Below are 27,821 nucleotides of genomic sequence, written 5' to 3' on the forward strand. Positions count from 1 at the left end.
TTTATTGTCTTCTTATCAAAGAACTAGTTATTACTCTGTTTATTCAAGTCTTCTTTGGTTGAATCACTCAGAGGACTTCAGTTTTATTGACTGATCAAATATAGGTCATGTACATTTCTTGTTAAAGTTACTCCTAGATATTTTACTTTTCACTCTTGTAAATGAGATATTTCCTTCCATTAATTTTTTAACTAATCATTAAAAAGCTGCTGGAAATCCTGTTACTTTTCAACAACATGGATGGAACTTGAAAGCATAATGCTAAGTGAAATAAGTCAGAGAAACACAAATACTGTATGATCTCACTAATATGTGGAATCAAGGAAAAAAAAAAAAAAAAGAAAACCAAACTCAAAGATAAGAACAGATTGGTGGCTGTCTGAGGTTGGGGGGGGGGGGGATGGATGAAGGTAGTGAAAAGGTCCAAACTTCCAGTTATGAGATAATTAAGTCCTGGGGACATAATGTACAGCATGGTGACTACAGTTAACAATACTGTATTGTACATTTGAAAGTTGCAAAGAGAGTAGATCTTAAAAGTCCTTATCACCAGAAAAAAACTGTAACTATTTGTGATGATGGATGTTAACTAAACTTACTGGGGTGTAAGTTTTTGTAACTGAGATATAACTGACATATAACATTGTAGGTGTACAACATAATGATTTGCTATATGTATATATTGTGAAATGATCACCCCAATAAGTGTGATCTCTGTCCACACCTTCTCTTTTGGAGCTCAGTCTTGGCCTTGAGTACCATTTTTGTGTTGATGACTTGTAATGTCCATAGTCTTGTCTTCTCTCCCAAACCATCAACATTTTCTGTCTAACTTGTTTCCTAAATTTCAAAAATTCTCATACCACTGTCATAATTTTTCATATTCTGTATACCACCTGTACTATTATTTATTTGTTTCCTATTTCTCTTTAAATCAACTCATTAAAAATAAATTTAGCCTTCTCTTGTGCAATGACAGCTGTGAAACTACAAATAGTCTGATGTGCTGATTATAATGTTTCTAATATGAATGAAAATAAATACAAAACTATTAAAGCTTTAAAAAAATTCTTCATACCTCTTAAAAACATCTCTGGTATCATCCATTTTTGAATCTCTGGTCTAGCTGGCAGCAAATCTTTCAACCTGAATATTCACCATTGCTTCAAATTCCACAGTCTTCCCTCAAAGTCCTGCTCAACCCCAAGTTCCAGGCTTTGTCAAGGTGATCATTTCCTCAATCATATGAGCTCCAAACTTGGGCTTCGCAGATGCCCCATTTGGCTCCTTCATCCCCATCCGGAGGATGTTTTCTTTCAGCTGCATCTTGCAAACTGTCCCTTGCCTTCCATTCTCCGAGACACTCTTTTTATCCTCCTCCCTGGATTCCTTCCTGAGGACCAGCATCTTGCTTTGAGGCCCATCTTTCTGAACCAACTTCATCAAGGTTGACTCACTGCCCTCTGCATTATTTAAACACAGTTGCTGCCCTGACCCCATCCCCGCGGATAATCATACTGTGATCTGGGAACTTTCCCTCCCACCCCTGCTCCTCCAAACCTTACCTGTCTTTGAGGCTCACTGTCCAGGAAGCCTTGTCGGATGAGTCCAGCCCTCTCCCTCTCTTACTCCTGGAGCACTGTCCAGTGTCGGCTCAGGTATCTCATCTACCTGAATAGACTATAAGCTGATTGAGGACAGGCTTCAGTCTGAATCTTCCTTCTGCATCGGCGCATGGCCATGCATACATCAGATGCTCAGTAAATGCTTGCTGGGTGACTTCCTGGTGGCATTCCCAAAGACTTACCTCCAACTCCACCTCTCCCTGTCACTTGCCATAGTAACCCTCCCTGCACAACCTCCAACTCCCACCAAGCCAGGGCGAGAGGGAAAACGAAACAGGTGTAAGAAAGACGGAGCACACTGAAATAGAAGAAGCCGGTTCTAGGATCGTTAGTCTTTTAATATATTATTCTGAAAAGAAAGGAATTTAAAAAAAAAGTTCCTGACATCTCTTCTGTGTGTTTTTTTAAATTTAAATAAATACCCTGCCCGCCCCCCACCCGCTAAAATTTCCCTCCTTCCCAATCATCCCGCCCATCCCTGGTGCTAGTCCCTCACCCTCCCCAGCTAAGTAAGATGCCTGTTTCAGAGCAGGCCAGGCTCACTACCAAATACTGGCACCTTGTAAATACTGCAAATGAGTCCTCTGGCCCTCAGCTCACCAGGGCCTCTCCGGTCTCCTGTTCCACCCCGCCTTGCAGACCAGTCCCCAGCTTTAGGCGGGGCATGGATAGTGGGGCCTTTAGGCATTGGGGAGAGTGAGTACCAACTTGATTCCCTTTACTTGCCTGCGATTCCCCACTCCCTGTTCAGGAGTAGGCCAGAAGGGCCCAGAATTGCCCTCCGGACTAAAATAAATAACAAAATAAATACCACCTCCCCCATCCCCCACTCTCTAAAAGGGCCCCTCTACCTCTCACTCTCTAGTCCCTGTCCGTCACTGACCCTCCCCCCTTCTTCCTCCCTAGCCCTTCCCTCCTCCCGCGTGCTGATCTCCAGCTTGGCCTTCGCCCTCTCCAGAGGAGGGATCTACTTCGCTCAGTGGGGAGAGCAGCCGAGGGCCTCACTCCCAACCTTGAGCAAACCCTCCCCCAAATTCCTGGGGGTTGCTGCTTGGCGCCCCAAGCCCAGTGGGCCCGGCAGACTCCCGTCTCGGGGGTTAGGGTGGAGGGCAGGGGTTCTCCCTGGCTCGCTCTCACCTGGTCCTTCAAGCGTCCCTCTTTCAAGGCAAGTTTCCGGGAGGGCCGGTCACCTCTGCCCCGCCTCGCCCCGCCCCGCCCCCCGGCCGGTGCCCCGGCCTCCCGCCCTCCTCAGATGGCAGTGTCCCAGAGGACGGTGTGCTGCCGGCGGCAGGGCGGGGTGCCGGACTTGCGGGGCTCGGGCCCTCGCCGCCAGCTGGGGAGGATGGGCATGCTCTCCTGCTTGCAGAGGCCGCGGTCGGGGCGGTGGCGCGCCTTGATCTCCTTGCACACGCAGCGCTTGCGCTCGATCACCTCCAGCAGCTTGCCGTCGCGCTCGCGGGGCGGCGGGGGCGGCAGGGGCAGCGGCAGCGGCAGCGCAGGGTGGGTCTGTGCCCCTTCCTCCCGCCGCCAGCCCCGACGCGGCGCGGGGCGGGGCGGAGGAAGGAATAAGGGGGGGTCAAGGACCTCAGAGTCACCCGGCCCTGTTCCCACCGCCGAGACAAATGCGTCGCCCAGAAACAAGTCGTCTCTTGCCCCCAAGGCCTCTGTCCTCTCTCCCTGCACCCTGGTGCTAGGCGGGGCCTGTCTCACCCTGAGCAAAGGGTGTCTTGAAAATTGTCTTCCTAGTGGGATGCATTTTTCCATCCAGAGTGGATGTCTTTTTTCTAAGCACACACAGGCGCACGTAGAGCCGGTGGCGGGCCTGTCTGGCTGCGCGTCTTAAGCAGCCTCTTCCCAGGCTTTCCCCCACCCCCTCACTCTCCAGCGGTCCCTATTAGTTTGTGCCAGGCCCCAGCCTGACCTCTTGCCTTTCTTCCCACACCCGGGCCTCCTTTTCCCTGCAGCTCCTTCACAGATTAAAAAGCCCAACCCCGTCTCCGTCCTCACCTGGCTCGGGGCATCCCTGGGCTGGCTGCAGGGCCGGGAGGTGTGGAGCGCGGCCTGCCGGACTCCGGAGGTGGAGGCGGAGCGCCCCAGGCGGTAGCCTCCCGTGAAGTCTGAGGCAGAAGAATGAGGTGTGAGAGGGTAAGGGGTCTCCAGGCTCCCCTCCCCCAGGTCCCCGAGGACAGACTGCCCCGCTGCCCTCTGACACATCAGAGGAGGAAAGGGATGGAAATGTAGTATTAGGATGTTAGGCCCAGGACGCGGACCCTGGGAGGTTCCCCCCAGCCTGCCCTATCTGTGTGCCGGTGTTTGCAGAGTGTCACCTCCGTTGCGGTGGCAGGCAGGGAAGGTCTGGCAGGGTATGGGTAGCGCCGTGCGGCTCCCTCCTCGGTCCGCTGCGTGGTGGATCCTGGCCAGCAGGCCCTCTGCCCCCTGGCTCCTCACTGGGATCCCTGATGCCATAGGGCCTCTGTCCTCACGATCCACCTTGCCGGGACCCTCGGCACTGCCATTCCAGGCCCGGGCACCGTCCTCAACCTCTGCTGGGGTGATGACAAGGAGAGCTCAGAGCCTATATAGCAAGAAGGGTCTTGCTGTCCCCCCAGCTATACACACAGTGGCTTGGGTGGGCCAGGAGAAGTAACTGCCCAGTTGTAGGTCACGCCTGGGGAGGGAGGGCCCCTGCTTCACCCTCCCCCAACATATATACACACAGGAGGGACTCCAGGCCTGGCACCACCCCTGGGCTGAGAATCATCGACATTTACTGCTACCAACCCCTTTTCCCTGTTCAGAGGGGTCTGCCTGACCCCATCTTTAACTTCAGAGCTCTCCAGTCCCAGATAGGGCCAGAATGAACATCCTTTGACACAGAGACCTGGGGCACTGTTTCCCAGGAGAGGGAGAATCCCAAATCCTGAGCTGGGAAGTTGAGGCGGGGGGGGGGGGTATCGGGGGAAGGGCTGCATGTGAACTAAGCTCATCTCAGAGAGTAGGCCTGGCAGAGCATTGCGTTGCTAAGCAACGGTAGGGGCCTCCCTCTCCTCTCCCTCCTGTCTGGATGGGTTGCCATGGTAACAGCTGGGAGGCAGCTGTGTTTAGCTCCTAGTGTGCACACACTCACAAACACACACCCCTGCAGCCCAGCGAAGGGAGGAGCAGGGAGTAGAGCGGGACAGGGCAGGAGGAGAAGGCTTCTCTTGGGGCCAGATTCTACTACCCTCCCAATCCCAGATCTTCCTGCCCCTCCAGCACACACATGGGGACCGCATCCCATCAGTCTGCCACATGCCCCCACCCTCTGGTCTCCCAGAAAAGTTCCCAATTCAGGACAATGGGCTATGACTTCCAAATAACCCCTTCAACACCTCCCCCAAATCATCACGGACATCCCTGGTTCCCCTCCCTGTTCCCTCCTCCTCACTCACTGTCCAGCTCTTTTGCCTTCCTCCCTCCATACAGGACCTTCCTCTGCAGAGCCCAGCCTGCCCCAAATGTTGTGGCACCCATCTCCTCTTCTTCCTCCTCCGGTGTCCCTGCACTGGCGATGACGTGGGCACAGGAGATGCTGGCAAAGGCCCCCCCATCGGTCCCTTGCTCTTGAAGCTGGATCTTGACCATGGGGGATGGAGCCCCCATTCCACAGCCCTTATTCAGCACCCCCCCAGCCTTAAGGCTCTCGTAGGCAGGGGGTCTCTTGAGCCCAGCTGCTGCAGCTGGGTAGGTCCAGAGTGGGGTCAGGGGGCCTGCAGTTGGGTCCGGAAGGCTGTGAGGGGAGGCCAGGCAGGCGCGATGGTGGAGAACCCCAGCTGCTGCACCCATGGCCCCGCTGTGGGGGCTGGATTTCCCGGGCACCGGCGGCCTGGAGCTGGTGCACAGCATCCCATGGAGGACTGAGATCTCTTTCTCGGTCTTTGACTCCCCCAGGGGCGGACCAGCTGGCAGGACGGAGTGCGTGGTCACCTTGACAGCTGAGTACACCATGGTGTAAGACACAGCCTTGTCCTTGGGGGGGCCGGGAAGCAAGGCAGCCGGGGCAGGAGGGGCTGCCGGCGCCCCTGCTGCCTTGGGGCAGATCATGCTGTGGGAATTGGGGAGCTCCCGCTCCCCCCGGGGCTGGCCAGAGCCCTGGGGCGGCAATGGTGTCGAGTGGCTCCGGGCTCGGCCCGAGGGTCCCAGCAGCAGCAGGTTGGCAGCGGGAGGCGGTGGTGGTGGGGGAGGCGTCTCCCGCTCCCGGGCAGGCACTTGGGGAGCTGGGGTGGAGCCAGCTGGCTCCTTGGAGTGGCAGAGGACCGGTAGCCTCGAGACCCCATCGCCAGGGGTTCGGGAAGCAGACTTGGCTTGGGGGAAGGCCAGGAGCGGAGGACGGTGCTGGAGGAGGTTGGGGAAGGGCGGGGGGATTTCACAAGGAGTGGTCTTGGTGGGCGTCCCATCCCTCCGGCTTGGAAGGGCTGAAGCTGGCCGGCGGTGGGTGTGGGGCTGAAGGGCGTGAGGCTGGTGTGGCATGGAGGTTGTCGTCAATGGAGGGCCCCCATTGGCCCGGCCTTCCCCTGCCTCCTCAGGCAGCGGGTACTTCATCTCCTCATATATGGCCTCACTCTCTTCTGAGTCCGAGTCGGCGCCAGCTGGAGGGGTTGGGCCCCCACCCCCAAGAGGGGGCCCGGTCAGGCCCCCTCCACTTCGCCCTCCTCCCCTGAAGACATCCCCCACCATCTCAATGTACACGGGCTCTTCTTCCTGGGCTGTCACCTCAGGGTCCCCAGCTACACAGGACCCCCTACTGAGGCGCTGAAGGGGCAGGTTCCCCCCTCGAGGAGAGGGGGTTGGGGGACAGGACTCATCTAAGGAGACAGAGAGCTGGGTGTTGGGACTTCGCCTGGGCTTCTGTGGAGGAACCTTCCGGCTGGACTCTCGGCCCTCTGGGGTTGGCTTCTGTGAGCCTGAGCAGGATGGGAAAGAGAAAAAGAAACGAGGCTCTTAGTCAGGGATGGAAATGGGGAGACCCATTGTGACCTCTTGACTCATCTGCCTCTTCATTTTCCCCACATCCCTCAACTTACAGCCACAGTAGGTTCTCTTCCTACCTGCAGCTGTCAGTCCTTCTGATGAACTGCCTAGAATCTGCAGCTCCCACCCTAAGTTCCCTCCCACCCTCAAGGCCCTCCAAGGCCACCCCTTTTCCAAGAATGAACTTTTCAAGGAGCTTCCCCTTGAATGGTTTATCTCAGGCCCTTCCAAAAAAGGAGCCCCCCCCCCCCCGCCCCTGAGAATGGAACCTTCCACTTCCTTGGATCTTCCCTGAATGAACCCTCCCGGCAGGCCTCCCCTGGCCCGGAATGGATCCTCCCAGCTTCCCGGGGGAGGGGTGCCGGTATCTCACCTGCTTTCTTGCTGGGGGGCGTCTCTGCCCCCGACCCCGCCATGCTCAGCTTGGTGCTGGGGTGTCTCCGGGGCTTGGCCGGGGGTCTTCGGGGGCCGCTGTCCTCTGTGAGGCCTCCCCCGCCCCCCCCAGGCCCACCCCCCACACTGTCCATGCTGCCCACTGAGTGGCAGGAGAGGGAGCGTGGGGCCATGGCGCTGCGGCAGGGGTGGGGGGTATGCTCCTGGGAGGCGGGCATCGTCATGAAGCCCATCCTGAGAGAGCGGCGCAGCGAGGCGATGTCCCGCACACGGACCCCGGGCCCAGGGCCAGCCCCGGGCCCTGCCGGGCCTGAGGGAGCCACCTCCTTACTGGAGCTGGGGAGAGAAGGCCCTGATGGAGCAGAGGTGGGGCCTCTGGCCTAAGCCTCCCGCTCCTCCACCCCAAGAGGGGTTTGCAACCCTGTGGCCTCCTCGGGAGGATGAAGAGGGCTCAGGGTGGGGTTGCAGGGGAGCCTGAAGGACCAGTGCCCTGCTCCTTCAGGTTGAATCCATAGGCTTTAAAAAAGGCAAGGAAATTGAGGGCAGGGATGGGAGAAGGGGTGAGCCTGTGTGTAAGGGAGCATCCCTGGAGCTGGCCAATCCCAGCCTGGGCATCTCCGGCACACACACGTGTAGCCAGCTTCGTACACAGAGACGCAAACCCAGGCAGCACAGCCCAGCCTGGCATGTGCACCTGGCACCGCAGCCCTGCTCCTTGTCACTCTCATGCTGGCCCACACCTGGCCTCTGGCCTCTGGCCTCACCTCATGTCTGGCTGCTGCGGCCTGCCCTCCCACACCATGCCGCGCCTCCCTTCCCAGACCGGGGCTGGACCGCCGCATCATCAGAGCAGCCTCTCCTGGCTGATTCTTTTTCCTCCTGTCCTCTCTCTCTTTCTTTCTTTCCTATTCTCTCCCTCTCTGTCTCTCTTTCTCTCTCCCTTTTCCTCGGTGCTGTCCGCTCTCTGTCACCTCCCCCTCTAAGGCTTACCCCCATCCCTTTTCACTGTCCCTGAGCATCTGTGTGAGTGAAGGGGGGCAGCTGGCAGGGAAGAGGGGAGAGCTGCTGTGGGGTGGGCTCTCATTAAGGCCCTGTCTACTAACCCTTCATTAGGGAGAGATCACTGCAGTGATAGCTCTGATTAATCTAATTAACAACAAGAATTAAACTCCACAGTTTTGAGGAGGGAGAAGGGAGCAGGGAGGTGGCTCTGACTCAGGCTCCCAAGAAGCTGTGCCATCATTGGGAGTGAAGAAGAGAAGGGAGCAAGACAGGAGAGGCCAGGCCCCTGGTCCCTGGGAGGGCAAAGAGAGGGGGCAAGCAGGGAGGGGTCCCCAGCCCTGGCTCTTCTGCAGGGCTCAGCCTGCATGGCCCCCACCACACATACACAGCTCTGTCACTGGGAGAGGGCCAAATGGGGCCCCTCAAATGATCCCATCCCTGGACCATGAGGGCAGCAGGACCTGCCTCTTCCAAGGTCAGGTGACAGGGGAACCAGGAGTCAGCCCCACACTGACAGAGAGGAGAAGCTCACAGGCCAGAGGTGAGTCAGTTAGGAGTGACTTGGGCCTCTGGTGATGGGAAAGAGCCAAGAGGGTGCCTCTGAGCTGGAAGCCCCCTAAGAGACCAGGGCAGGGGCTAGAGTCAGGAGCCAGAAGCAGGGCAGGGACAGAGCGTGTGCAATTCCAGCAATTCTGTACTGAGCACAGACTCAGATCAGACTGATGACCAGGCTGTTGGACCCAGGAAGGGCAGAGGGATGTGGCCCAGCCAGGGGGATTCAGAGGTGAGACCGGCAAGGGGGCAATCAGGGACTGCAGCCTTACCTCCTCTTGGCCTCCTCTTCCTTGTGCTGCCGCCACTCCAGCTTGGTTTTTCGGTAGAGGAGGTTCATGTCGTGGGGCAGGAGGTGGGGGCTGAGGGGCCCTGCTCAGCACCACCAGGCCCGGGGGGCGGCCCTCCCTGGGTCCCGGATCCACTTGGTGGGGGGGGGGTGGAAAGGAAAAAAAGAAAGATGTGGGGTGGGTGGGGGCCAGGAATGAATGAGAGAGAGAAAGGAGCAGAGACGTGACTCGGATCCTCAGAGAGAGGAAAACGGAGGCACAGAAAACCCAATACCGCCTCCAGGCCCCACAGACAGACAGACATAAACGGACGTGTATACACAGAGTCACACACCCTGACAAAGGTGTTCAGAGCCACGGATACACACACTTGAGAGATCAGATCCACACAGACTCCCGTTCTGTAAATACATCCTGATTCCCCATACAGTCCCCACAAACGCACAGCAACCCCACAGCCACACACACACACATTCAGACACACAAACCACCAGGCCACAGATTCGTGTCTACAAGCAGAGGACCAGATACGCAGAGTGGCATAGGTAAACACAACCTAGGAACAGCCAGACACACAGACATAAACACCCTGACACACCCACAGCACACACAGACCTCCAGACGCACACAGATCAACTGCACCGAACTGGACGTACCTATAGACAAGGAGTTATGCCGGGGCCTACTCGCCTACACTGCACCCCACTGGGGAAGGGGGAGACAGTCAGACACCCTACCCCCTCTTGGGGCCTGAGGCTGGGGGGTGTCATGAGGGCAAGGCAGGGATGCTGGAGAAAGGGTGGGGGCACTCTGAGTCAGGCACCTACAAGACCACTCATCCATTCCCTGCCGTCCCCTTCTCCAGTCCTTCGCCTGGGCCCGGGCTCTGGTCCACCCCTGTTCCTGCACCCTGGCCCCTCAGCGATGGTCTCCGCCTCCCTCGCTGATGGCCCAAATCACCTTCCTCTTCCAGGATCTGGGAGGCTCCTGGCTTCCCTCTCCCAGTCCCCGCCCCTCCAGCCCACCCCGGGGTCTCCAGTCTGGCCCCTTAGCTACCTTCCGAGCGTCGGCCTCCATACCTGCTCTGGTTTCCCTTCTCCCAAACACTCTCCTTTGCGCCTTCAGCCTCACCTCTCTTCCTAGGCGCCCCTCCTCACTGCCGTCCTCTCCCTTCCCTGTTTGTTCCAAACCTGGCCGGCTTCATCCCCTTCTCCATCCAAGAGCCCCAGGTTCCCGGGCACCCCTCCCCTTCCCCTTGTCCTGCTATCCTGGGTTTCTCCGTCTCTCGCCCCGCCGATCCTCCCTACCCCTTGTCCCCCATCCCACCTCCCCGCACCAAGCCTCCCCAGTTTCTACATCACCGTACCTGGCCTGCCGGGCGCCGGCCCCCCCATGCCGGGCTCCGCCCGGAGCAGGAGGAGGGAGGACGAGAGACAGAGAGAGACCGGGGGGAGCCGAGCAGGGCCCTGCCGCAGAGACAGCCCCGCCTCCGGGTCCGCCCCCAGACCCGCCCCCGGCCCCAAACCCACCCTTCCACACCCTCCAAGGACGGAGCGGGAGCGGCCGCGCAGCGCAAGGCCGCTAGGCTGGGGTGGGGGGGGTTGGGGCACGGGGCCAGCGGTGTCCGCGGGGGAACTCGGAGAAAGGTCGTGGGGCGCGGGGGACCCCGCGCCAGCCCGCCCCGGCTTTGGGGCGTCCGCTCCTCGCCTTCCCTCGCCCTTGCCCGGTCGGGCCGTGCTGGGTTCGATGTCCAAGGCCCCGGCGGAGCGAAGCGGGACGCGGCGCGCAGCGGCGCCCTCCAGCGGCGGCCCGGGGCCTGCACCCACGCGCGTACCCCGTGCACCAGGCGCTCCCCGGGTGCGCACCCCGCGTCCGGCCGGGGCGAGGCTGCGGCTGCGGAGCCCGGGATGCAGTGAGGCGGCGAGGCCGGCAGGGGGGGCCTGTTTCCGGGCCGAGGGGCTCCGAGAGTGGGGAGCCGAACCATCCGCGTCTTTGTCCAGCAGGGGGCGTGCTCCCTTGGCCTTGCCCCGTCTTCCAGCCGCCCCCCAGGTACGGGGAGGGAACAGGAGCTGGCTCGCTTGGTGCTCGTCGCCTATTCCTGCAGCCTCTCAGGCGTTCAGACCTTGTTTCACCGCCTAGGCTCAAAATCTCTTGCCTGTCTGCCCCTGCGGTCTCAAGTAACCTTTGACTCGGCGAAATAATGAATGCAAAGAGCTTTATAAGTCGTAAAGGGCCCCATACATTAAAAGGCTATTATAAATACCCTTGGGAGACGTAACACATAAAAATACATAACAGTCCTTTCCCATGTGAATAAACTTTTATTTATTAATTCAACAAACATTTCCACAGAGACCAACAATGTCCCGTAGACAAGGAGGAGTCCAAGTTGAAGTTGAGCGTCTGAGTGAGTCGGTGGGAAGGGGAGGATCCAAAGATAAGTTTGAATAGTTTGTAGCGAGTCAGCGCCGAAAGAAGGAGGATCTGGGGGCGGAGCAGCGGGGCTGTGTTCTGAATATTGCCAGAGGGGAGAGAGTCTGGGGCGAGTGGCGGGGGTTGTGTGGGAGGCTGCTTCCTGGACCTCACCACTTGGGAGGCCTCAGGATCTGACGATGGTAGTAGCCACTGTTACCGTGAAGGGAGAGAAACAGGCGCGCAGATGCATTTCAACAAAGAGATAAAGAAGAAATACATAAACTAGGGGCAAGGGGTTTTGCTTCATGTGTTTTTGCCTAACCCTAAAGAATGGTTAAAAATTTCCATGAGCTAAAGCTGAGGAAGGAAGGGTGTGTCAGACAGCCCATAGGTAGTCTCAGTGCCATCAAATGCTAGCTCTGAGGCCTTGGCAAATAGCCCAACGCCTGTGAGCCTCAGTTTCCTCAGCAGAACACTGGGGCTTGGAACCACCCCATCTGCCCAGGGCTGTTTTGAGAAACCGTTGAGATAGTTACGTGGAGTGGGCAAATATGAGGAATTTTAATATGCTTGAAAAGAGTTCCATATGACCAAAATTAATTAGAATCCATTTCCTTCTGACCCTGGGAGTGAAGGCAGTTGTGGTCATTAGATGCTGCTTTTGCTAAAATAATGCCTGTCAGAAAGTTGCTTGGGAGATCAAAAAAGAGAAAATGGCAGTTGGAGATTTATTCTTCACGCCAAAGCACATAGTAGGCCCTTTATGAGTGTGTGTGGATTCTCCATAGTGAGCAAGGAATGAGATGGGGAGGTGGGAAGGGTGGAATATGGATGGAAAGGGTCCAGGCATTGTGGCCAGCCTGGTTCCTCATCAGGCCGGTGCATCTGTATGGGTGACTGTGTGTGATCAACGACTGGAGAGAAAATGCAAGTCAGCACCTTCGTGAACAAGTCTTCGTTGTTTCTTTATATTGGGAGCCAGACAAGGACATACCTGAGTGTGTGAAATGTCCCTGCTCTACCGCTGACAGCCTTTCTGAACCTCCTGGCTCTCAATTTCCACATCCAAGAAAAGGAATAATACGATGTTTGGGATTTGCTTCAAATACTCCAGCACAATACAACAAAGGATACTGGGGGTATAGACCGAACAATTTGGCGGTGAGTTGATAATTGTTCATGCTGGGTACCTGGGAGATCATGATACCATTCTCTCTACTTTGGGGCCTGTTTGAAAATTGTCCTAAGAGTCCACTTTAAAAAATTAGGACAGGGGAGAAAAACAGGTTCTTCCTCATAACAGTTACTGTGAAAACCAGCGAAGATATGACAATAACAGCTGCAGCGGCACCATAACAATTTACTGGGTGCTTATGGGGTGGCAGGCACCCAGTAGAATCCTGGTTAACTTCCTTCCCACTCTTCTGCGTGTCTGTAGGCCAATGGCAGCAAGTGTCTACAAGTAAGGGAATCCCTGGCCTCCCCGCTAACTCCTCCCCCTTTCTCTCCGCCCTCCACGGCCCCTCCCTCCGAGGAAGAGCTGGGCTAGGGCCCAGCAGGTGTGGGGTTAAGGCAGCCTGTTCCGGGCCCCTGGAACAGCAGCGGCGGCAGCAACTGCACTAGCAGCGGCGGTGGCAGGCCTGGCCCCGGGCCAGTTGGCCGGGAGCCCCAGGAGCGAGAGAGGGCGGAGGAAGGGGAGGAAGAGGGGAAAGAGGAGGAGGAGGAGGAGGAGAGGAGCAGTCAGCAGGCCCGAGGAGGCAGGACTTCCTGGTGTGGGGGTTGTCAACAGCCCAGAAAGAGAGACTGAGAGGAGCGGAGGAGCGGAGAGAGACCCAGCGGTGCCACGCGGGAGGAGGCTTGGGAGAGCCGCTCGCCGCGACCACCGAGGCGGCTCCACCTAGAGGATTGGGGGACTGAGCCGCCCCCTCCCGCGTCCGTCCGCAGACCTTCGGGGACTTAAGAGGCCGCGCCTGGGTTCCGCCAAGGAGGCGGGGGTTCCTTCTTTTCTGGACAGCAAACTTTCCGCGGAGATGCCTTGTGGGGCGAGGTGCGGCCCCCAAAGAGGGCTGGACAGCCTCTGATCGCCGCCTGCGCCCCTCCAGCCCCAGCAGCTGGGGCCAGGAGGCCCCTGGGAGAGAACAGCCCAACAGCTTAGGCGGCTGGGACCCCCGGCCCAGCTGTGTGGCCGCGGCCGAGAGGTAGGGCTCTGGACTGGGCGGGGCGTGGCGCTGGGGCGGCAGGGCAGGGCCTGCCCCGGGGATGGGGGAGCTGGGGCGCGGGGGGGCCTCGGGGGCCCAGCAGAGGTCTCCCGGAGGCCTGATCAGGCTGAGGAGCGGCTTCACCCCTGTTCACCCAAGACTTGAAGCCCTTGCCCTTGGGTGGGACGGCTTGGGTCCCGTAAGTTTGAATCTCAGCGAGAAATGCTCAGCTTTGGATCTGGGCTGCCTCTTCCTGCTCTCTGTGACCTCCCCAATCTGTCCCCTCTGCTCTGGTCTCTGTCATCTCTGTCTCTTTGTCTCTGGGTCTCTGGCGGTTTCCCCTTCCTCCCTCACTCTGCTCCCCAGAGAGGAAGCCCCGGAGATGGCCTGCCCACTGCTTTCTCATACACACACACTCTCTCTCTTTTTCTAGTTTGCAAACTCAGCTCTGGAGTTCGGCAGCAACAGCAGCAGGAAAAACCTGCCCCTGCCCCCCCTACTCCCGCCGCCTCCCCTACCCTCTTCTCCCTTCACCAACCAGGCACCCACAGTTCCCGCCAGGCCCTTCTGCCATGTTGGACCCAGACGTCGCCCGGGGCCCTGATGTCCCCGCCATGTGGCCCCCCTGTTCCAGGGGCGCCTGAGCCCCTCGAAGAGCCATCACCGCCCCCCTGCCCACCTTGGCCCAGTCCTGAGCCCCAGGGACCATGAGTGGGGGCAAGAAGAAGAGTAGTTTCCAAATCACCAGCGTCACCACGGACTATGAGGGTCCAGGGAGCCCAGGGGCTTCAGATCCCCCTGCCCTGCCAGGCCCCACCGGGCTCCAGCCCCGCCTGCCCAATGGGGAGCCCAACCCTGAGCCAGGGGGCAAGGGCACCCCCCGGAACGGCTCCCCACCGCCTGGGGCCCCCGCCTCCCGTTTCCGGGTGGTGAAGCTGCCCCAAGGCCTGGGAGAGCCTTATCGCCGGGGCCGCTGGACATGTGTGGATGTTTACGAGAGAGACCTGGAGCCCCCTAGCTTCGGCCGGCTCCTGGAGGGAATTCGAGGGGCCTCAGGGGGCACCGGGGGCAGATCTTTGGATTCCAGGTTGGAGCTGGCCAGCTTGGGCCTGGGCGCCCCTATCCCACAGCCAGGCCTGTCTCAGGGCCCCACCTCCTGGCTCCGCCCGCCCCCCACCTCCCCTGGACCTCAGGCCCGCTCCTTCACCGGGGGTCTGGGCCAACTGGCAGTGCCTGGCAAGGCCAAGGTGGAGACACCCCCTCTGTCGGCCTCCCCACCCCAGCAGCGCCCCCCAGAGCCCGGGACAGGGGATAGCACGGGCACTTCCCGGGCCGCCACACCCCTGCCCTCATTGAGGGTAGAAGTGGAGGCAGGGGGCTCAACAGCGGGAACCCCTCCACTGTCCCGTGCAAAGGATGGAGCCTTGCGGCTGAGGATGGAGTTGGTTGCTCCGGAGGAGATGGGGCAGGTAAGAGCTGGGTTCCAGGGTTGGGGAGACACCTGAGGGGTGGTGCTTGTCCATCTCGACCTTGGCCTCCACATCCATACTGCCCTCTCCCTGCTCCAGCGTCACCTGTCTGTCAGATCAGACAGCTCCTCTTTTTCCTGCCTGCCATCTCACTTAGAAGTTCATTCCTACTCCTCACATGGTCCTTGTTTTCTCTCTTACGTTCCTTCTTCCCCACATTCTACACTTTCTTTCTCTTTGGCCTTTGATTTGTTGCTTTTGGTCCAAGTCTCCATCAGGTAGCCCAGTCCCGTCTCTCCATCATGGAGATGTGACTTCTTCCCTTTGGCCTTCATCTTCTGTCTTGGCCTCACTTCTTCAGGCATTCAGGGATAGAGGCCCCAGGCAGGGCTAGGGTGGTTGGGCTTTTGGGAGGGGAGCTGCCAGGGTTGGAGGTGAGGGGTAAAAAGTTGGCATTCCACTGTAAATCTCTCCTTTGTAGTCCCATGTCCAAGTGCGGTGGGCAACGGCAGGCCAGGGTGGGGAGAGGTCTTCCTTCTTTCTTCTTGTCATCCATCCCAGCCCCATCTCCAGCTTTGTCCAAAGTCAAATTTCTCGGAGACATTGAGGAATTGAGTTGGGGTGAGGGGACCCTTTACAAGGGTTTGGCTGGTTCATCCTTTCTACCCCAGTTGTCTATCTCAGTTCCCTGCATCTGGGCCTCTCCAGGATCAATCACTGAGGGTGGCCACCATGGAGTGGGAGAGAGGTGGGAAGCAGCCGAGAAAGACAAATCCTTTGCTCTTTCTGCTTCCTGTCTCCAAAAGAGGAACAAGTCTGGGCTGGGGGGCAGGAGGCCTGGGTCCTTGGGGTGGGGGGCAGGTAGCCAGGGATGTTGGATGTGTCTGTCCTGAAGGAGAAAATAACACCTTGGACACAGGAGGAAAGGCAGGGGGTGTGAGGATGAGAACTTTCCCCCTTCCTGGCCTTGGGCACAAACCACAGTATAAAAATAACCTGAGACTGTGTGTCTGGGCCCTGTCAAGACCGGTCAGGACCGGCTCCCCCACCCCCTCCTTGCCTCAAACTCACATCTCTCATACCACCCCCCAACTTTTCTTGAGTTCTTTCATTCAGTTCCTACCCCAGGGGAGAAGATGCTGTTTCCTTTACTGGTCCCTGTCCCCACACTCTTCCAAAGCAAGCCCTGTTTGCCCCCAACCTTGGCCCTCTCTATCCTTAGGCCCTGCCTGAGCTTCCCTTGGGCCCGCAATCCCTGCCCCTCTTTCCTCTGTGCTCCTAGCCCCCTTTCCTTCCCTCACACCATGATCTCTTCCTGAGTACATGCATCTGTGCTGCTGTTTCCCTGCCCCAAAGTCTGTCTTCCTTCTATACTCCCCCATGCCTCTTCTCCTAGGTTACCTCTAACAGGGGCCTGGAGGAGGGCCGGGAGCACTACCTGGGCTCCCTTCCTCTGTGTTGTCCCTCTAACCACCCTGGACTCTCTGTTCTTGGCTTTTCTGAGAAGCTGGGGCCTCCCAGGGCCTCACAGAAGCGTCTTGTTCCTGTGGCCCCCGCCCTTTTGCAGCCACCCCCAGCGCCTGTTGGCCTGTGTGGGTCCCCGCCCAGGCTCCGCCTCCCTCCATCCCAGAAACCACTCTCCCCTCATCCCTCCCCACAAGAGCCGACAGCGGGAGCAGAACTTCACCTGAGTCTGGAGAAGTTTGAGAACGAGAAGCTAGAATGGATAGAGGAGGGTTGGGGGAGGGAGGTGGAGGACCAGTTTCTGAGGATTCATTCATTCTACAAATAGCTATTGAACAAATTATAAGCTCTGTCCTCTGGAGCTTACCTTCCAGCAGCAGAGAGGCAAAAATACTTTAATTTCAGTAATACTAGATGCTATAAAAAATAGAGTTCAGAGGAATTCACTAGTCAAAGGATGGGGAAGTGCCTCTCTGAGGAAGTGATATTTGAGTCGCTTTAAGAAGTCAAGTGACAGAAGGCAGACACTCTCTGACTGGCCTCTGATTAGGGGTCCTGGTTCAGGTGGTGGAAGGATTTAGGAGTACAGACCAGAGCCCCTCTCTGGTACCCCACGAGCCATTTTTTGGAAACCACTCACCCAGTCCTCAGGATGGTTGCTGTTTCCCTTGCCTCTAATACCTGCCCAATGCCTTCCCCAGAGCTGGGGGAAAGAAGGGCTGTAGGGGCAGGATGCCTGGGTCCTAAGTCCTTGTAAGACAGGGGATGTGTGGGGAGAGGTGGGAAGGGAGGAAGACCATTAGGTAAACGGTAAGGTGGCTGGATCTTTCTCTTGCTCGATGTGATGGTTCCTACCTCTCTATCTCCAGGTGCCCCCACTCGACTCTCGCCCCAGCTCCCCTGCCCTCTACTTCTTCCCTGATGCCAGTCTGGTTCACAAGTCTCCAGACCCCTTTGGAGCAGCGGCTGCCCAGAGCCTCAGCCTCGCCCGCTCCATGCTGGCCATCAGTGGCCACCTGGACAGCGATGATGACAGGTAGGTGGGCTCAGGCTCCCCACCCAGCATTTGGGATAGCCGCATGAAACTGCCTGGTGTCCTTCCCCCAACCTGAACTTGGAGAGGACTTCTTAAACAGAGAAGCCTGGCTTGGGCATAACACACTGGACAAAGTTGATTTGAGACCTACTCCCTCTCTGTGGAGAGAGCTGGGTGGAACTCCCTGGCTAGGATTGTCAAATCGTAGACTTTTTTAGAGTTTGAAGGGAGTCATTGTTGTCAAATTCCAGAGCTCTTGCAGATTTAGCGATCATCTGGCCAGTCCTAAGAATTTACTGGCAAATGTGCTGGAGAGGAGAATAGGGAGTCAGCCACCTCCCAGTTCTCCCTCTCCCTATGGAGGGCAATGGGATGCCTGTCTTTAGAGGTAACATCTTTATAGTCCATGCCAACTACTTTAGGATCCCGGGACCTCTAGTACCAAGAAAGCATGTCTCTAAGGTTTTGTTCTCTGCACTAGGATCACCAAGGGGGCTGAGCCCTCCCCTGCAGCCAAGGCCAAGCCAAAGCTATGGCGAGGTGGGCTATTGGCAGGGAAGGCATAAGAGACCAGGATCTGCTGAGGTTTGCCCTTCAGGGGAGAATGCCCTGTTCATGGCACGGTGGGCAGAACTTCCTGTTTCGAGGGCCAGGTTTCAACACAGGAGTGTCAGCAAGCTGAAGGGAGGAACAAAATCGCAAGTCAGATAGCCAAGCTGCTCCCTTCTGCCTGTGGACTGCTAGGAACCCATGCGAAGTGCCAGGGAGTCGCCCCTTTTATTTTGGAGGGAGGAGTGGGACTTCCTGTTTGCAGCCCTCGGTGGGGAGGGACTTCCTGTTTGGAAGGCAGTAGGGGGCGGGGCTTAGTGGGTTCTGGGGGCCCTAGTCTGGAGGGGCGGAGGGGCGTCTCTCCTTCCTGCCTTCAACTCTCATGGCGCCACCCTCCCCAGAATCAGGGACTGAGTCCCACCAAAGAAGAGGGTCTGGGGCCTTGAGAGAGCCGGGAGCCAGAGAGGAGAGGGAGTGATAGGAGGCGATGGGATGGAGGGCCAGGGGCCTGGTCCGGGGCGTGGGGAATGGAGGACAGAGCAAGGCTGGGCACAGCCGCTTCTGGGCTCCTTGCTCTAAGGAATGTGTGAGGTGTGAGGTCGGCCAGGGCCGAGAGAGTCACCTGCCCTCATCGCTGCTATTCTCAGCACTTCCCACCCGCTCCCCCTCCCACTTGGGAGGTTCCCTGGCACAGGGCTCGCGTCCCTCCCCCACCCCTGTTGATTTCAGAGGCCAGCCTCCTGCTTTCTCTTAGAGAGTTTTGCCTCCAGAAGCCTCCGCAGCTCTGTTCTTTTTGGCTTGTCCCCTCCCTCCCTTCCTCCTCCTGTCCCACCCCCTCGAACACCCCAGTCTGACCGGTCCGCCTCCCAGCCTCCACTTTACCCTGCTGAGCTCCAAGCCTCTGGGGCTTAAGCCCAGCCCAGCCCCTTCTGCTCCACCCTGCTGGGCCAGAGGATTTGGGCTGGGCCACCTCCTTGGCCCCCTGGAATGGGGCGTGTAGCCCCCACCGCACCTCTCTTGTGTGCCCAGAGCTGGCAGAACAGGGTCCAAGTGGCATGAACCCTCCCTTTTGAGAGGGAAGGTGTGTTGGGGTGTTAAGTGCCTGAATCTCAAAGCTGGGGATACCTGATCAATCCTAGAGTCTGGGGATAGGAGAACAGAGGGTGCATGGTAAGTTCAAGCTGGTCACACGCTCCTGGGTTGCCAAGAACCTTCATGTCCCCAACAGGGTCTGGCAGTTGGGAGGTACTTGAATAAGTTGATGGATGGGTGAGGGGATGGTTGGATGGCCCACATGGGGGATCCAGGCATTATACAGAATGAATTCCAGGAACTCAGGAAAGAAAATGTACATTTATTTATCCAGTGCTTCCTTGGGGTCAGGTGCTACCTCTTATCTCACATAATCCTAAGAGCAACCCCATGATCCCCACTTCCCAGATAAAGAAACTGAGACTCTGAGGAGGAAGATTTTAGAAACTTGCCTAAGGTCACCCAGCTAGTAAGTGGCAGGACTGCTGTCGGAGCCTAGGTCTGACCCCAAAGCCATATTCTCTCCACTTTCCTACTGGGATGCCTGTGTCCCAAGAGAAGAGGAGGAGGCAACCATCTCTGGGATGCCCTTTCTCTCCAGGACAGAAGCAGAGACAGCTCTCCCAATCCAGGCAAGGAGCCATCTTCCCCTCCTCCCTGCCCCGGTCCCGCCCCAAAGGCACCACAGATCCGGGAGGGAGTGTAGACAGGGCAGCCGGATGCCACTTTGTTGGCCTCAGGCCCAGCCCCTGGGGGCTCCTCAAAACACAGTGAGGGAGCAGGGCTGGCCCTTGTTCCCAGGATCAGAACCTCCCCACCTCTCCCAGGTGTCCTGCTTCTTTATCTTATCCTCATTTTGAGGCTGTTTCCTTTGACCTTCAAAAAGGAAGACCAACCTCTACCGCTGTCCTTGTCCCAGGACCTAAGAGTCCTGCAGGGCCAGAGCCCCCTGTTGTGCACGTCTCACACTGCACAGCTCCAGGGGGCGCCACTTACATTTGAAGTCACTGTTGACACTTGAAGTCATGACAGTTTTCTGGAAGATGGCAATAAGTGTCTTGAAGAAGGGGGCATTTTGTTCTCTGACAAAGTTGCTTTGAGTTCTTGTGTGAAAGCTGATCTCATCCAGTCAACCCCAGGCTTCCTGCTCCTGACCCTGCTCAGGGATTCCAGTACAGTGCTGGTCCAAACAGAGGGCTTGGGTTGCCAGAGTCCTGGTCCCTTGAAGTGTTAATGTTAGAATGTGACAGCGGAAAAGTGCTGTCGAAAACTCTCCAGCGCTAGATAAACAGGAGATAATCATCTTTTAGCCAACAAATGTTTATTGTTGTCTTATTCCTTTATTTCTGGCCAGCAGGAACAACTTAGTTGGCATCTTTACTGAGCATCCGCCAAGCAAGGCCAGTGTTCCTATTCCTGTGAATCTGCCCCTCTTTGGTCTCTGTGTGTCCTGGGGGAGGGGGGACTCTGTGACACCCAGTCTCCACCCCAGTGTCTCAGATTGAAATAGCTTGAAAACTGTTTTGACTCTTCAGCTGGCTGGCCCGCCCTCCACTCTTAAACTTGTCCTCTCCCCCCAACCCCAGGAGTCCCAGATGTCCTTGCCCCAGCCCACCCTGTCCTGCTCTCTCAGGCCTGGTCACCCTCTTGGTTATTCCACCTGTCAGCGCCTTCTGCACCCAGAGCCTGGATGGGAAATGGAAAATTCCCAGTGCCCTCGTTCTCCCTTCCTTGCTGCAGGGCCTCATCCAAGGGTCACCTTGGATTGAGTGCTAATTCCCCCCACAGGGAAGCAGGTTGGAACTGACAACTAGGAGAGAGGGCTTGATAAGGGAGCACAAGGGTTGGGGCCGCCTTCTCGGAGAGGGGTGAAGCGGGGGGCTGGAGATCAGGACTGATGCTCCTGCAGTACTGGGGGGCATGGGTGGAGGGCTGGCCCTGGGGCTGGGGCAGCTGAGGCAGAAGCTGGACAAGGGTGGGTGGTGAGACATGGGGTGAGGCAGGAACATGGGCTGAGTGGTGGGGAGAGGGAGCCTTGGAGGATAGGACAGGGTGCAAAGGACTGTGCAGGCCCTGGGCCACAGAGAGACAGGCTTGAGGGAGAGCCAGGTACAGGACCCAGAGACTGGCTCTGGGGACCGTTGAGCCAGGCCTGAGTCGACCTCTGGTGGCCACTTAACAAACTGCAGCCAGACCCGCTCTCCCTGTCTTCCGCTCCCAGGGGTCTTCAAAGCCCCTGCTCCTGGTCCCAGTATCCCACCTGCAGCCTCACCGTCCCATCCTCTCCTCAAGCTCTTGTGCCCTGCGAGGCCCCAGACACCAGACTCCGGTCCCAGGCTCAGACTGTGCTTGTCTTGTAGGCTCGGTCTCCGTTGCCATGGTAACCTTTTTCATTCCTCCTCACCCTTACCATGGGAGATGGGGGACCCTCTAGCTAGGCCCCATGGATCACCTGTGATATGGGCTTTGTGTTTTGGGGAGATGCTCATAGTCCCAAGAAGACTGCAGGCACATTAGAGACACCCCCTCCACACACACACACACACACACACACACACACACACACTCCCCATCAGCGCCACTCACTTTCTTCCCTCCCAGCTGGGAGCAGCTGCAGCCTCGAGGGAGGCCAGTGTTCATCCAGAGGGGTCAAGATGGGGTCAGAGGTGGGAAGAGGCTTCCCAGGAGCAGTCTCTCCCTCACCCTTCACACCCCTCCCTGGCCCAGGCCTCTGGCCCCGCAGCCCCTCCTCCAACCCGGCCCACCAGCTGACTTTCCTCAGCCGGCCCCCTCCCCTCTGCTCTGGGATTGGTGCCAGGGTGAGAAGGGGACACTGGCACTGACCGTGTCTGGGAATTCCCGCCCACCATGGAGCTGGCGGGAGGGGGTCCCCGTGTCCCTGAGGAGCCAATAGCAGCCAGGCTTTGCCCTGTGGGGTGGTGTATATCTTTCAGGCCAGCACCCCCTAGGCACCGTCTCCTTTCTGCCTGCCTGGCACCAGCCAGACTCTACTCTGCCCGGGGGGCTTTGAGCCCCCCAGGCAGTCCTGATATAGCCTTCTCCCTCTGGGGAGGCCTGAGGACCCTTTCCCCTTGGGGATGGCCCAGCCAGGGGTCTCTGTCAAGTCCCTGGTGTCCTCATATGAGACCCGGGTAGTGGGGATGGCTCCAGGGCCTCCCCGGAAAAGGGGCTGTGTCTCCTCTCCTTGCTCCCCTCGGGGAGCATCCCCCATCCGAGGGCCATCTGGACCCCCACCCTACCGGGGCCCAGGGGGGCCCGGACAGCGGCCCTCACCCCGCCGGGGGATGGACAAAACCCTTCTCTCCCTGATTCTCTACTGTCACAGGTACAGGCAGGGATGTGGGTGGGAGGCTGCAGTGAATGGGGCTTGTGGAGGAGGCCAGAGCCTGCTCTGAGAAGCACCTGGAAGGCAGCAGGCTGGGGTATCCAGACACCTGGCTTGGCACCTGCTCCTCCTCTTCCTCCTGCTCCTCCTCCTCCTCACCTCTCGTCTCCCTGTGTCTCTCCAGTGGCTCCGGAAGCCTGGTTGGCATTGACAACAAGATCGAACAAGCCATGGTAAGAGAAGCCATTCTGGTCCTAGCAGGTCCCAGCTCACGTGCTGAATCCCAGGCCCTGCGTCCATTAGCCGGCCCAATGCTCCATCCCTGCTGTCCTCATTATTAGGGAATACTGACTCCCAGCTCCTCAGCCTGCTCCTAGTTGAGTTCCTGCACCCCCTTGCCTCCACCTGAGCCCTTTACGTTTCTTGGTTCCCACCCTGGCTCCTGGCCCCCATGTCTGTCTTTGGCCCTGGCCTTCCCTCTGTCCAGCATCCATGCCCACCTTCATACCCCACGCCCTGTCCCTTCCCTGTTTTACTTCTTCCCCAGTGGTCCCCCATCATCTGGGAGCAGGAGGCTCTCTCACACCCAGCTCCTCAAGGCACTGGGCAGGTGATGAGGTTGGGGTGGCCTGGGACCCCTGACGTTTTGCCTGTCCCTGGACCCCCAGGATTTGGTGAAGTCCCACCTCATGTTTGCGGTCCGGGAGGAGGTGGAGGTGCTGAAGGAGCAGATCCGGGACCTGGCTGAGCGGAATGCCGCGCTGGAGCAGGAGAATGGACTGCTGCGTGCCTTGGCCAGCCCCGAGCAGCTGGCCCAGCTGCCTTCCTCCGGGGTTCCGCGGCTTGGGCCCCCGGCGCCCAACGGGCCCTCCGTCTGAGCCTCCCTTCCCTCACAATGTGCCTTTGGGGGCTGCCACAGCTGCTGGGCCCTGCGCCAGCTGCCTGCCCCCTCTTCCTATGCAGCTTTAATGCCCCCGATCCCCAGGGATGGGAGTTGAAGGCTCAGAGGTGGCCTGCCCCTCACCCTTCCTTGATCTCCCAATAGTGCCCAGGGACTGGGTTGGGACATCCCCGGGCATCGATGGAGGAAGGAGGGCATCAGGACGGGGTGTTAGATGGAGCCCTCCTTCCTCCCTCCCTAGGTGTCAGTGCTCTGGGACCCCTGGCAGTAGATGGCTTGAGGGAGTTGGAGGCTCCCTGGCAGACACCCCATCCCCACCTTGTTCCCTCGAGTGCCCCCCTCTCCTCTGAGGGGAGGGAATATGGACAGTGTCTGGAAGTTCTGGGATTCAGGTTGTTATTAAAATAATAATTATAATTAAAAAATCCGAAGAAACTTGAATCTGGAGGTTGGCATCTCATTGCTTGTGTCCAGAGGGACCTGCACCAACAGTGTCCACATGTGGGAGAAAAACCCAGTCTCCGGGCTCCCCTGGAGGTTTTGTCCGGCCTGGGGAGGTCTAACGTGGCTCAGAGTGGAGATGCGGGAAGACAAGGGAGCCAGCGTCCTGGGTCCTGGGAAGGGGCAGGCGAGGCGAGGCAGAGGGAGTGGAGGGGGAGGGGGGCGTCGGCCCACGTGCTGGTGGGGGACAGGGAAACAATGAGGCCTTTGGTGATTGTGCCGGATCCACCCCCAACTTCCCAGCGTGTCCCCTCTGCGGGCTGGATCCGGGTGGTTGCTTGGGGGCGGGGCGGGGGGCCTTGAATGGGCGCCTTGTCTGAGCGCTGGGTGTGGGCCAGGCTCCCTGGGCACACGGTGCCCTCGCCAGGCCTGGCTAGCCTCCGTGGCTTCCACCCCCAGCTGGCTGAGGATGGGGCCCTGTGGGTGAGCAGTCCCCTCCTTGACAGCCTCGGCTTGGCTCCCAGGCAGAAGAGGCAGGTAGGGAGAAGGACCCCATCTAGTGGGGAAGGGGGGAAAGCAGCAGCCTCCACTTCAGGAGAACCCTGGAGACGGGGACCTGCGGAGAGCAGGATACTGGAGGCCGGCCTGGGTTGGACTCCCGCCCTGGGGCTCCCAAGATTTACAAGACTTACGACTTGGGCAGATTCTTTGGTTTTTCTGAATCTTGTCTTCCTCATGGGTAAAATGGCACTGATGGTAATACCTACCTGACGGGCAACTGGGAGGGTTACATGACACACATGGGAAATGCCCAGTGAGTACCAGGTGCTCAGTAAATGTTAGGTTCCCTTCCCTGGATCTGGGGGAAGAAAGGTGAAGGTGAAGGGATTGGCTCTGGGGGTTTTGGAAAGGCCTCGGGGGTTGGGGTCAGGGCCAGGCAAGCTCTCACAATGGGCTAGAATTCTCCCTCCCTCTGGGTTCTCATCCACTTTTGACTCCTCTCCCTGTCCCAGGGAGGGGAGGAAGGGCCTAGGGTGAGTCACTGTGGGGATCTTTCCTCCTGGATTCTCTATTTCTTTCTTCACTGCTGTGCTTGAAGCTCCCGAAAGACCCCTTAGGTGGCGGCCATTGGCCTGCAGCCTGTCCCCCTCCCCTTCCCTACTGAACTAAATGCTGATTCTGCCCCCTACCTGGGGCTTGTGTATCGGGAGAGATGGCTGCGGTTGTGAGGTTTTTCCGATGGATTTGGCGCAAGATTAGTCGCTGGGTGAGTTTCAGAGACTGCCTCTTCCTCTTGACATGCTGGGGTGAGCAATACTGGTCCATGACCTTTAGATCACAGAACCCCACCCCCCACTCCCTCACCTGGCCTCCCTCACCTCCTGGCCTCCTGTGGCCAAACAAGACGAGGAAGGAGGAGGTGAGGGACAGGACTATCGGGGAGGAGGCCAGGACAGTCACTGCCCCTTCTCCTCTGGGTCTTCTCTTCTGCTCACTGTTGTCTCTTGATCTGCCCCCTCTCCTGTCTCTCCTTGTCTTAGCTTTTCTTCTGGAAACACAAAGCTAAGTCAACCGTCATAGAACACACTGATTCCAAGAAAAATGTTTCGAAGGTAGATAAGGCTTCCAAGGTGGTTGAGACTTTGAAGTTGGTTGAGCCCGCCAAAGAGGCTAAGGCCTCCAAGATGGATGTGTCCCCCAAAGTGGCTGATCCCTGCACATTGGCCAAGACCACCACGGATGGAGCTGCGGTGGAAGCAGGCCAAGGGAGAAGATCGCTGTTGCAGCTGCCACAGACTGCTGTCAAATCCGTCTCCGCGCTCATGGTCTCAGCCCTGCAGTCTGGCTGGCAGATGTGCAGCTGGAAGGTCAGCACCATAACTCCTTGTCCCCAACAGCCCTCCCACCCCCCCATCTCCCATCACTCATTCATGCTGGTCAGAGTTTCAAATGGTGTGGTCACTCTGGAAAAACAGTTTGGTTGGTTCTTATAAAACTAAACCTACAATTATCATATGGCCCAGCGAGTGTACTCTTGGGTGTTTATCCCCAGATAAATGAGATTTTACGTTCACACAAAAATCTGGATTTGAATGGTTATAGCAGCTTTGTTCATCATAGTCCAAACCAACCCAAATGTCCTTCAGTGGGTGGATGGTTAAACTGTGATAATCCATACCGTGGAATGCTTCTCCGCCATAAAAAGGGACAAACTGCAACAACTTGGATGGATCTCAAAGGAATTATGCTGAGTGAAAACCACCAGTCCCCAAAGGTTATAGATCGTATGATTCCATTTATATTATATACCATTCTTGCAATAACAAAATGATAGAAGTGAGCTCCAATTAGTGGTTTAGTGGTCGCCAGGGGCTGCGTGCGGAGGGGGAGAGAGGGGAGGTGAGTTGGTTACAAATGGGCAACATGAGGAATCTTTGTGTTGCTGTAAATCTCCTGTGTCTTGAATATGGCAGTTAGATACATGAACCTGCACATGTGATATAAAATTGGGTAGAATTCAACACACGTGCACACACACACACACAAAGTACAAAGTAAAACTGGGAAATAGGAATACATTCAGATCAGTGTATTGTATTGATGTCAGTATCCTCTGATATTGTACTAGAGTTTTGAAAGATTTTACTTTGGGGGAAATGGTTAAAGAGTATACACAAACTCTATTATTTCTCACAACTGCATGTCGATCAATAATTATCTCCAAGTCACAATTTTCATTTTAAAAAGGGAAGGTCTAGATCACTGCCAAGTAAGCTTATTTGGCCTTGAATAAAGTACTACTGCATTACCAATAATTTTCAAAAGTTTACCTGACTGCCCTGTGGAGGGAAGTCAGAAGGGGCCAAGATGAGACAGGCAGGAGGATCCACTGGAGGTGTTGCAGGCCAGGCTCAGAGGAAAGAATGTTCTGGATGGGGAGAGAGGCACCAGGTAGAACAAGTTAATGGATCAGAGCGATATTTAAAAGGTGGAATTGTTGTACTGGGTGGTTGATTGGGTGACAGTGAGGGGAGAGGGAGAGACAGAAGTCAGAGCAGGATGGAGACATTCACTGAGAGCAGGGGCAGACTTAGGGGAGAAAGTGACACGTTTAGGGTGGACATCTGCAGGGAGATGTCTAGGAGGCAGTGGGATATACAGGCCTGGAGGTCAGGAGAGAGCTTTGGGTTGGAGACAGAGGTCAGGGTGACCTTTATTTTGATATGCTCTCCATGGAACCCTGGTGGGGACTCAGACAAGGTCCCTGTCTTCCAGAAGGTTGTATTCTTGTATTGAAAACATGAATCTACAGAACAAATAATGTAGAAAATGTGGTATGGGTGAACACAAGAGTAGAGACAGCCCAAGAAGGCTTCCCGGAGGAGGCAGTGCCAAGCTGAGGCCTGACAGAGGAGGTGGAATTAGAAAAACCTTTGCTGTTTATCTGCAGGTGGTTCCACCAGCACCATGCTATTCATGTGTGCTTATCTTCTCTCTTTCACAGTCATCCGTGAGTTCTACCTCAGTTGCCTCCCAAATGAAGACTGGATCCCCTTTGGAGTCGCGGGAGGCTGAGATGCTACGGGAAGTGTACTTGGTGCTGTGGGCCATTCGGAAACAACTGCGGCAGCTGGCCCGCAGGCAGGAGAGGCGGCGAAGGCGCTACATCCGGGCCCACACTTGCTCCCAAACTGACCCAGTTCAGGGCCTGAAACAGGATGCCCGGAGTCCTCTCTAGGGGAGCCCCACATCCTCAGAAAGCCCCCACCTCACTCTTAGGTAAGGTTGGAACAGAAGTCAGGGCAGCAGTCCAGGAGTTGTGAGTGAGGAGAAGTGTTCATTACTGTCACCTCTCATCAGGACCCCAAGGCCTGGCCTGGGGTCCCACATACTCCCCTTCATTCCTTTTATTCAGTTTGTAAAAAATTATCAAAATGTTGGGAAATAAATTTCAGGTATTTCTGAGTAGATGTAGAGTGTGTTTGTGGATGGCCAGAGGCAAGCAGGGGAACTTGGGTGGCACAGGGAGGAGTACCTGAGGTGGTGGCCCAGATATGAATGGGAGTAACTTCTGCGCCTGCTGTTGGGGGGGGTGGT

The 27,821-nt window shown here is 57.2% G+C and overlaps 3 protein-coding genes across 7 annotated transcripts; 2 read left to right on the forward strand and 1 right to left on the reverse strand.

Annotated features, from left to right (window-relative positions):
- Positions 1 to 1,945: 1,945 nt before the first annotated feature.
- NYAP1 (neuronal tyrosine phosphorylated phosphoinositide-3-kinase adaptor 1) lies at positions 1,946 to 10,372 on the reverse strand. Of its 3 annotated transcripts, none has more exons than XM_032459703.1 (7): positions 10,239 to 10,372; positions 8,855 to 9,006; positions 7,009 to 7,364; positions 5,057 to 6,568; positions 3,953 to 4,168; positions 3,633 to 3,742; positions 1,946 to 3,131 (listed from the first exon to the last, which is right to left on the reverse strand). In XM_032459703.1, exons 2-7 carry the CDS (start codon positions 8,920 to 8,922, stop codon positions 2,874 to 2,876), a joined length of 2,520 nt encoding a protein of 839 aa, XP_032315594.1. In that variant the 5' UTR covers positions 8,923 to 9,006; positions 10,239 to 10,372; the 3' UTR covers positions 1,946 to 2,873. The 3 variants fall into 3 exon arrangements, with proteins under 3 accessions (XP_032315594.1, XP_032315592.1, XP_032315593.1); XM_032459701.1 differs by having other exon boundaries at positions 3,953 to 4,171; XM_032459702.1 differs by lacking the exon at positions 10,239 to 10,372 and having other exon boundaries at positions 3,953 to 4,171; positions 8,855 to 10,122.
- A 2,452-nt stretch (positions 10,373 to 12,824) lies between these two features.
- On the forward strand, positions 12,825 to 23,723 carry TSC22D4 (TSC22 domain family member 4). 2 transcript variants are annotated; one of them, XM_032459704.1, is made up of 5 exons: positions 12,825 to 13,485; positions 13,919 to 14,954; positions 17,288 to 17,454; positions 22,566 to 22,614; positions 23,050 to 23,723. In XM_032459704.1, exons 2-5 carry the CDS (start codon positions 14,193 to 14,195, stop codon positions 23,257 to 23,259), a joined length of 1,188 nt encoding a protein of 395 aa, XP_032315595.1. In that variant the 5' UTR covers positions 12,825 to 13,485; positions 13,919 to 14,192; the 3' UTR covers positions 23,260 to 23,723. The 2 variants fall into 2 exon arrangements, with proteins under 2 accessions (XP_032315595.1, XP_032315596.1); XM_032459705.1 differs by lacking the exon at positions 12,825 to 13,485 and adding an exon at positions 13,531 to 13,684.
- Positions 23,724 to 23,840: 117 nt separating this feature from the next.
- On the forward strand, positions 23,841 to 27,692 carry C18H7orf61 (chromosome 18 C7orf61 homolog). 2 transcript variants are annotated; one of them, XM_032459708.1, is made up of 3 exons: positions 23,841 to 24,990; positions 25,265 to 25,591; positions 27,229 to 27,692. In XM_032459708.1, exons 1-3 carry the CDS (start codon positions 24,937 to 24,939, stop codon positions 27,460 to 27,462), a joined length of 615 nt encoding a protein of 204 aa, XP_032315599.1. In that variant the 5' UTR covers positions 23,841 to 24,936; the 3' UTR covers positions 27,463 to 27,692. The 2 variants fall into 2 exon arrangements, with proteins under 2 accessions (XP_032315599.1, XP_032315598.1); XM_032459707.1 differs by having other exon boundaries at positions 23,841 to 24,260; positions 27,229 to 27,660.
- Positions 27,693 to 27,821: the final 129 nt, after the last annotated feature.

Source organism: Camelus ferus, chromosome 18 (genome assembly GCF_009834535.1).
Source record: "Camelus ferus isolate YT-003-E chromosome 18, BCGSAC_Cfer_1.0, whole genome shotgun sequence".
Classification (NCBI taxonomy): domain Eukaryota; kingdom Metazoa; phylum Chordata; class Mammalia; order Artiodactyla; family Camelidae; genus Camelus; species Camelus ferus.

Coding starts and splice junctions, on each gene's coding strand:
- TSC22D4 (XM_032459704.1), top strand. CDS start 14,193: ATGAGTGGGGGCAAGAAGAAGAGTAGTTTCCAAATCACCAGCGTCACC. Junction 14,955..17,287: donor CTCCGGAGGAGATGGGGCAG/GTAAGAGCTGGG, acceptor CTCTATCTCCAG/GTGCCCCCACTCGACTCTCG. Junction 17,455..22,565: donor CTGGACAGCGATGATGACAG/GTAGGTGGGCTC, acceptor GTGTCTCTCCAG/TGGCTCCGGAAGCCTGGTTG.
- C18H7orf61 (XM_032459707.1), top strand. CDS start 24,087: ATGGGCGCCTTGTCTGAGCGCTGGGTGTGGGCCAGGCTCCCTGGGCAC. Junction 24,261..25,264: donor CTCCCAGGCAGAAGAGGCAG/GTAGGGAGAAGG, acceptor TCCTTGTCTTAG/CTTTTCTTCTGGAAACACAA. Junction 25,592..27,228: donor GGCAGATGTGCAGCTGGAAG/GTCAGCACCATA, acceptor TCTCTTTCACAG/TCATCCGTGAGTTCTACCTC.
- NYAP1 (XM_032459701.1), bottom strand. CDS start 8,922: ATGAACCTCCTCTACCGAAAAACCAAGCTGGAGTGGCGGCAGCACAAG. Junction 4,172..5,056: donor GAAGGCAAAAGAGCTGGACA/GTGAGTGAGGAG, acceptor TCATCACCCCAG/CAGAGGTTGAGGACGGTGCC. Junction 3,132..3,632: donor CCAGGGATGCCCCGAGCCAG/GTGAGGACGGAG, acceptor GAAGGGGCACAG/ACCCACCCTGCGCTGCCGCT.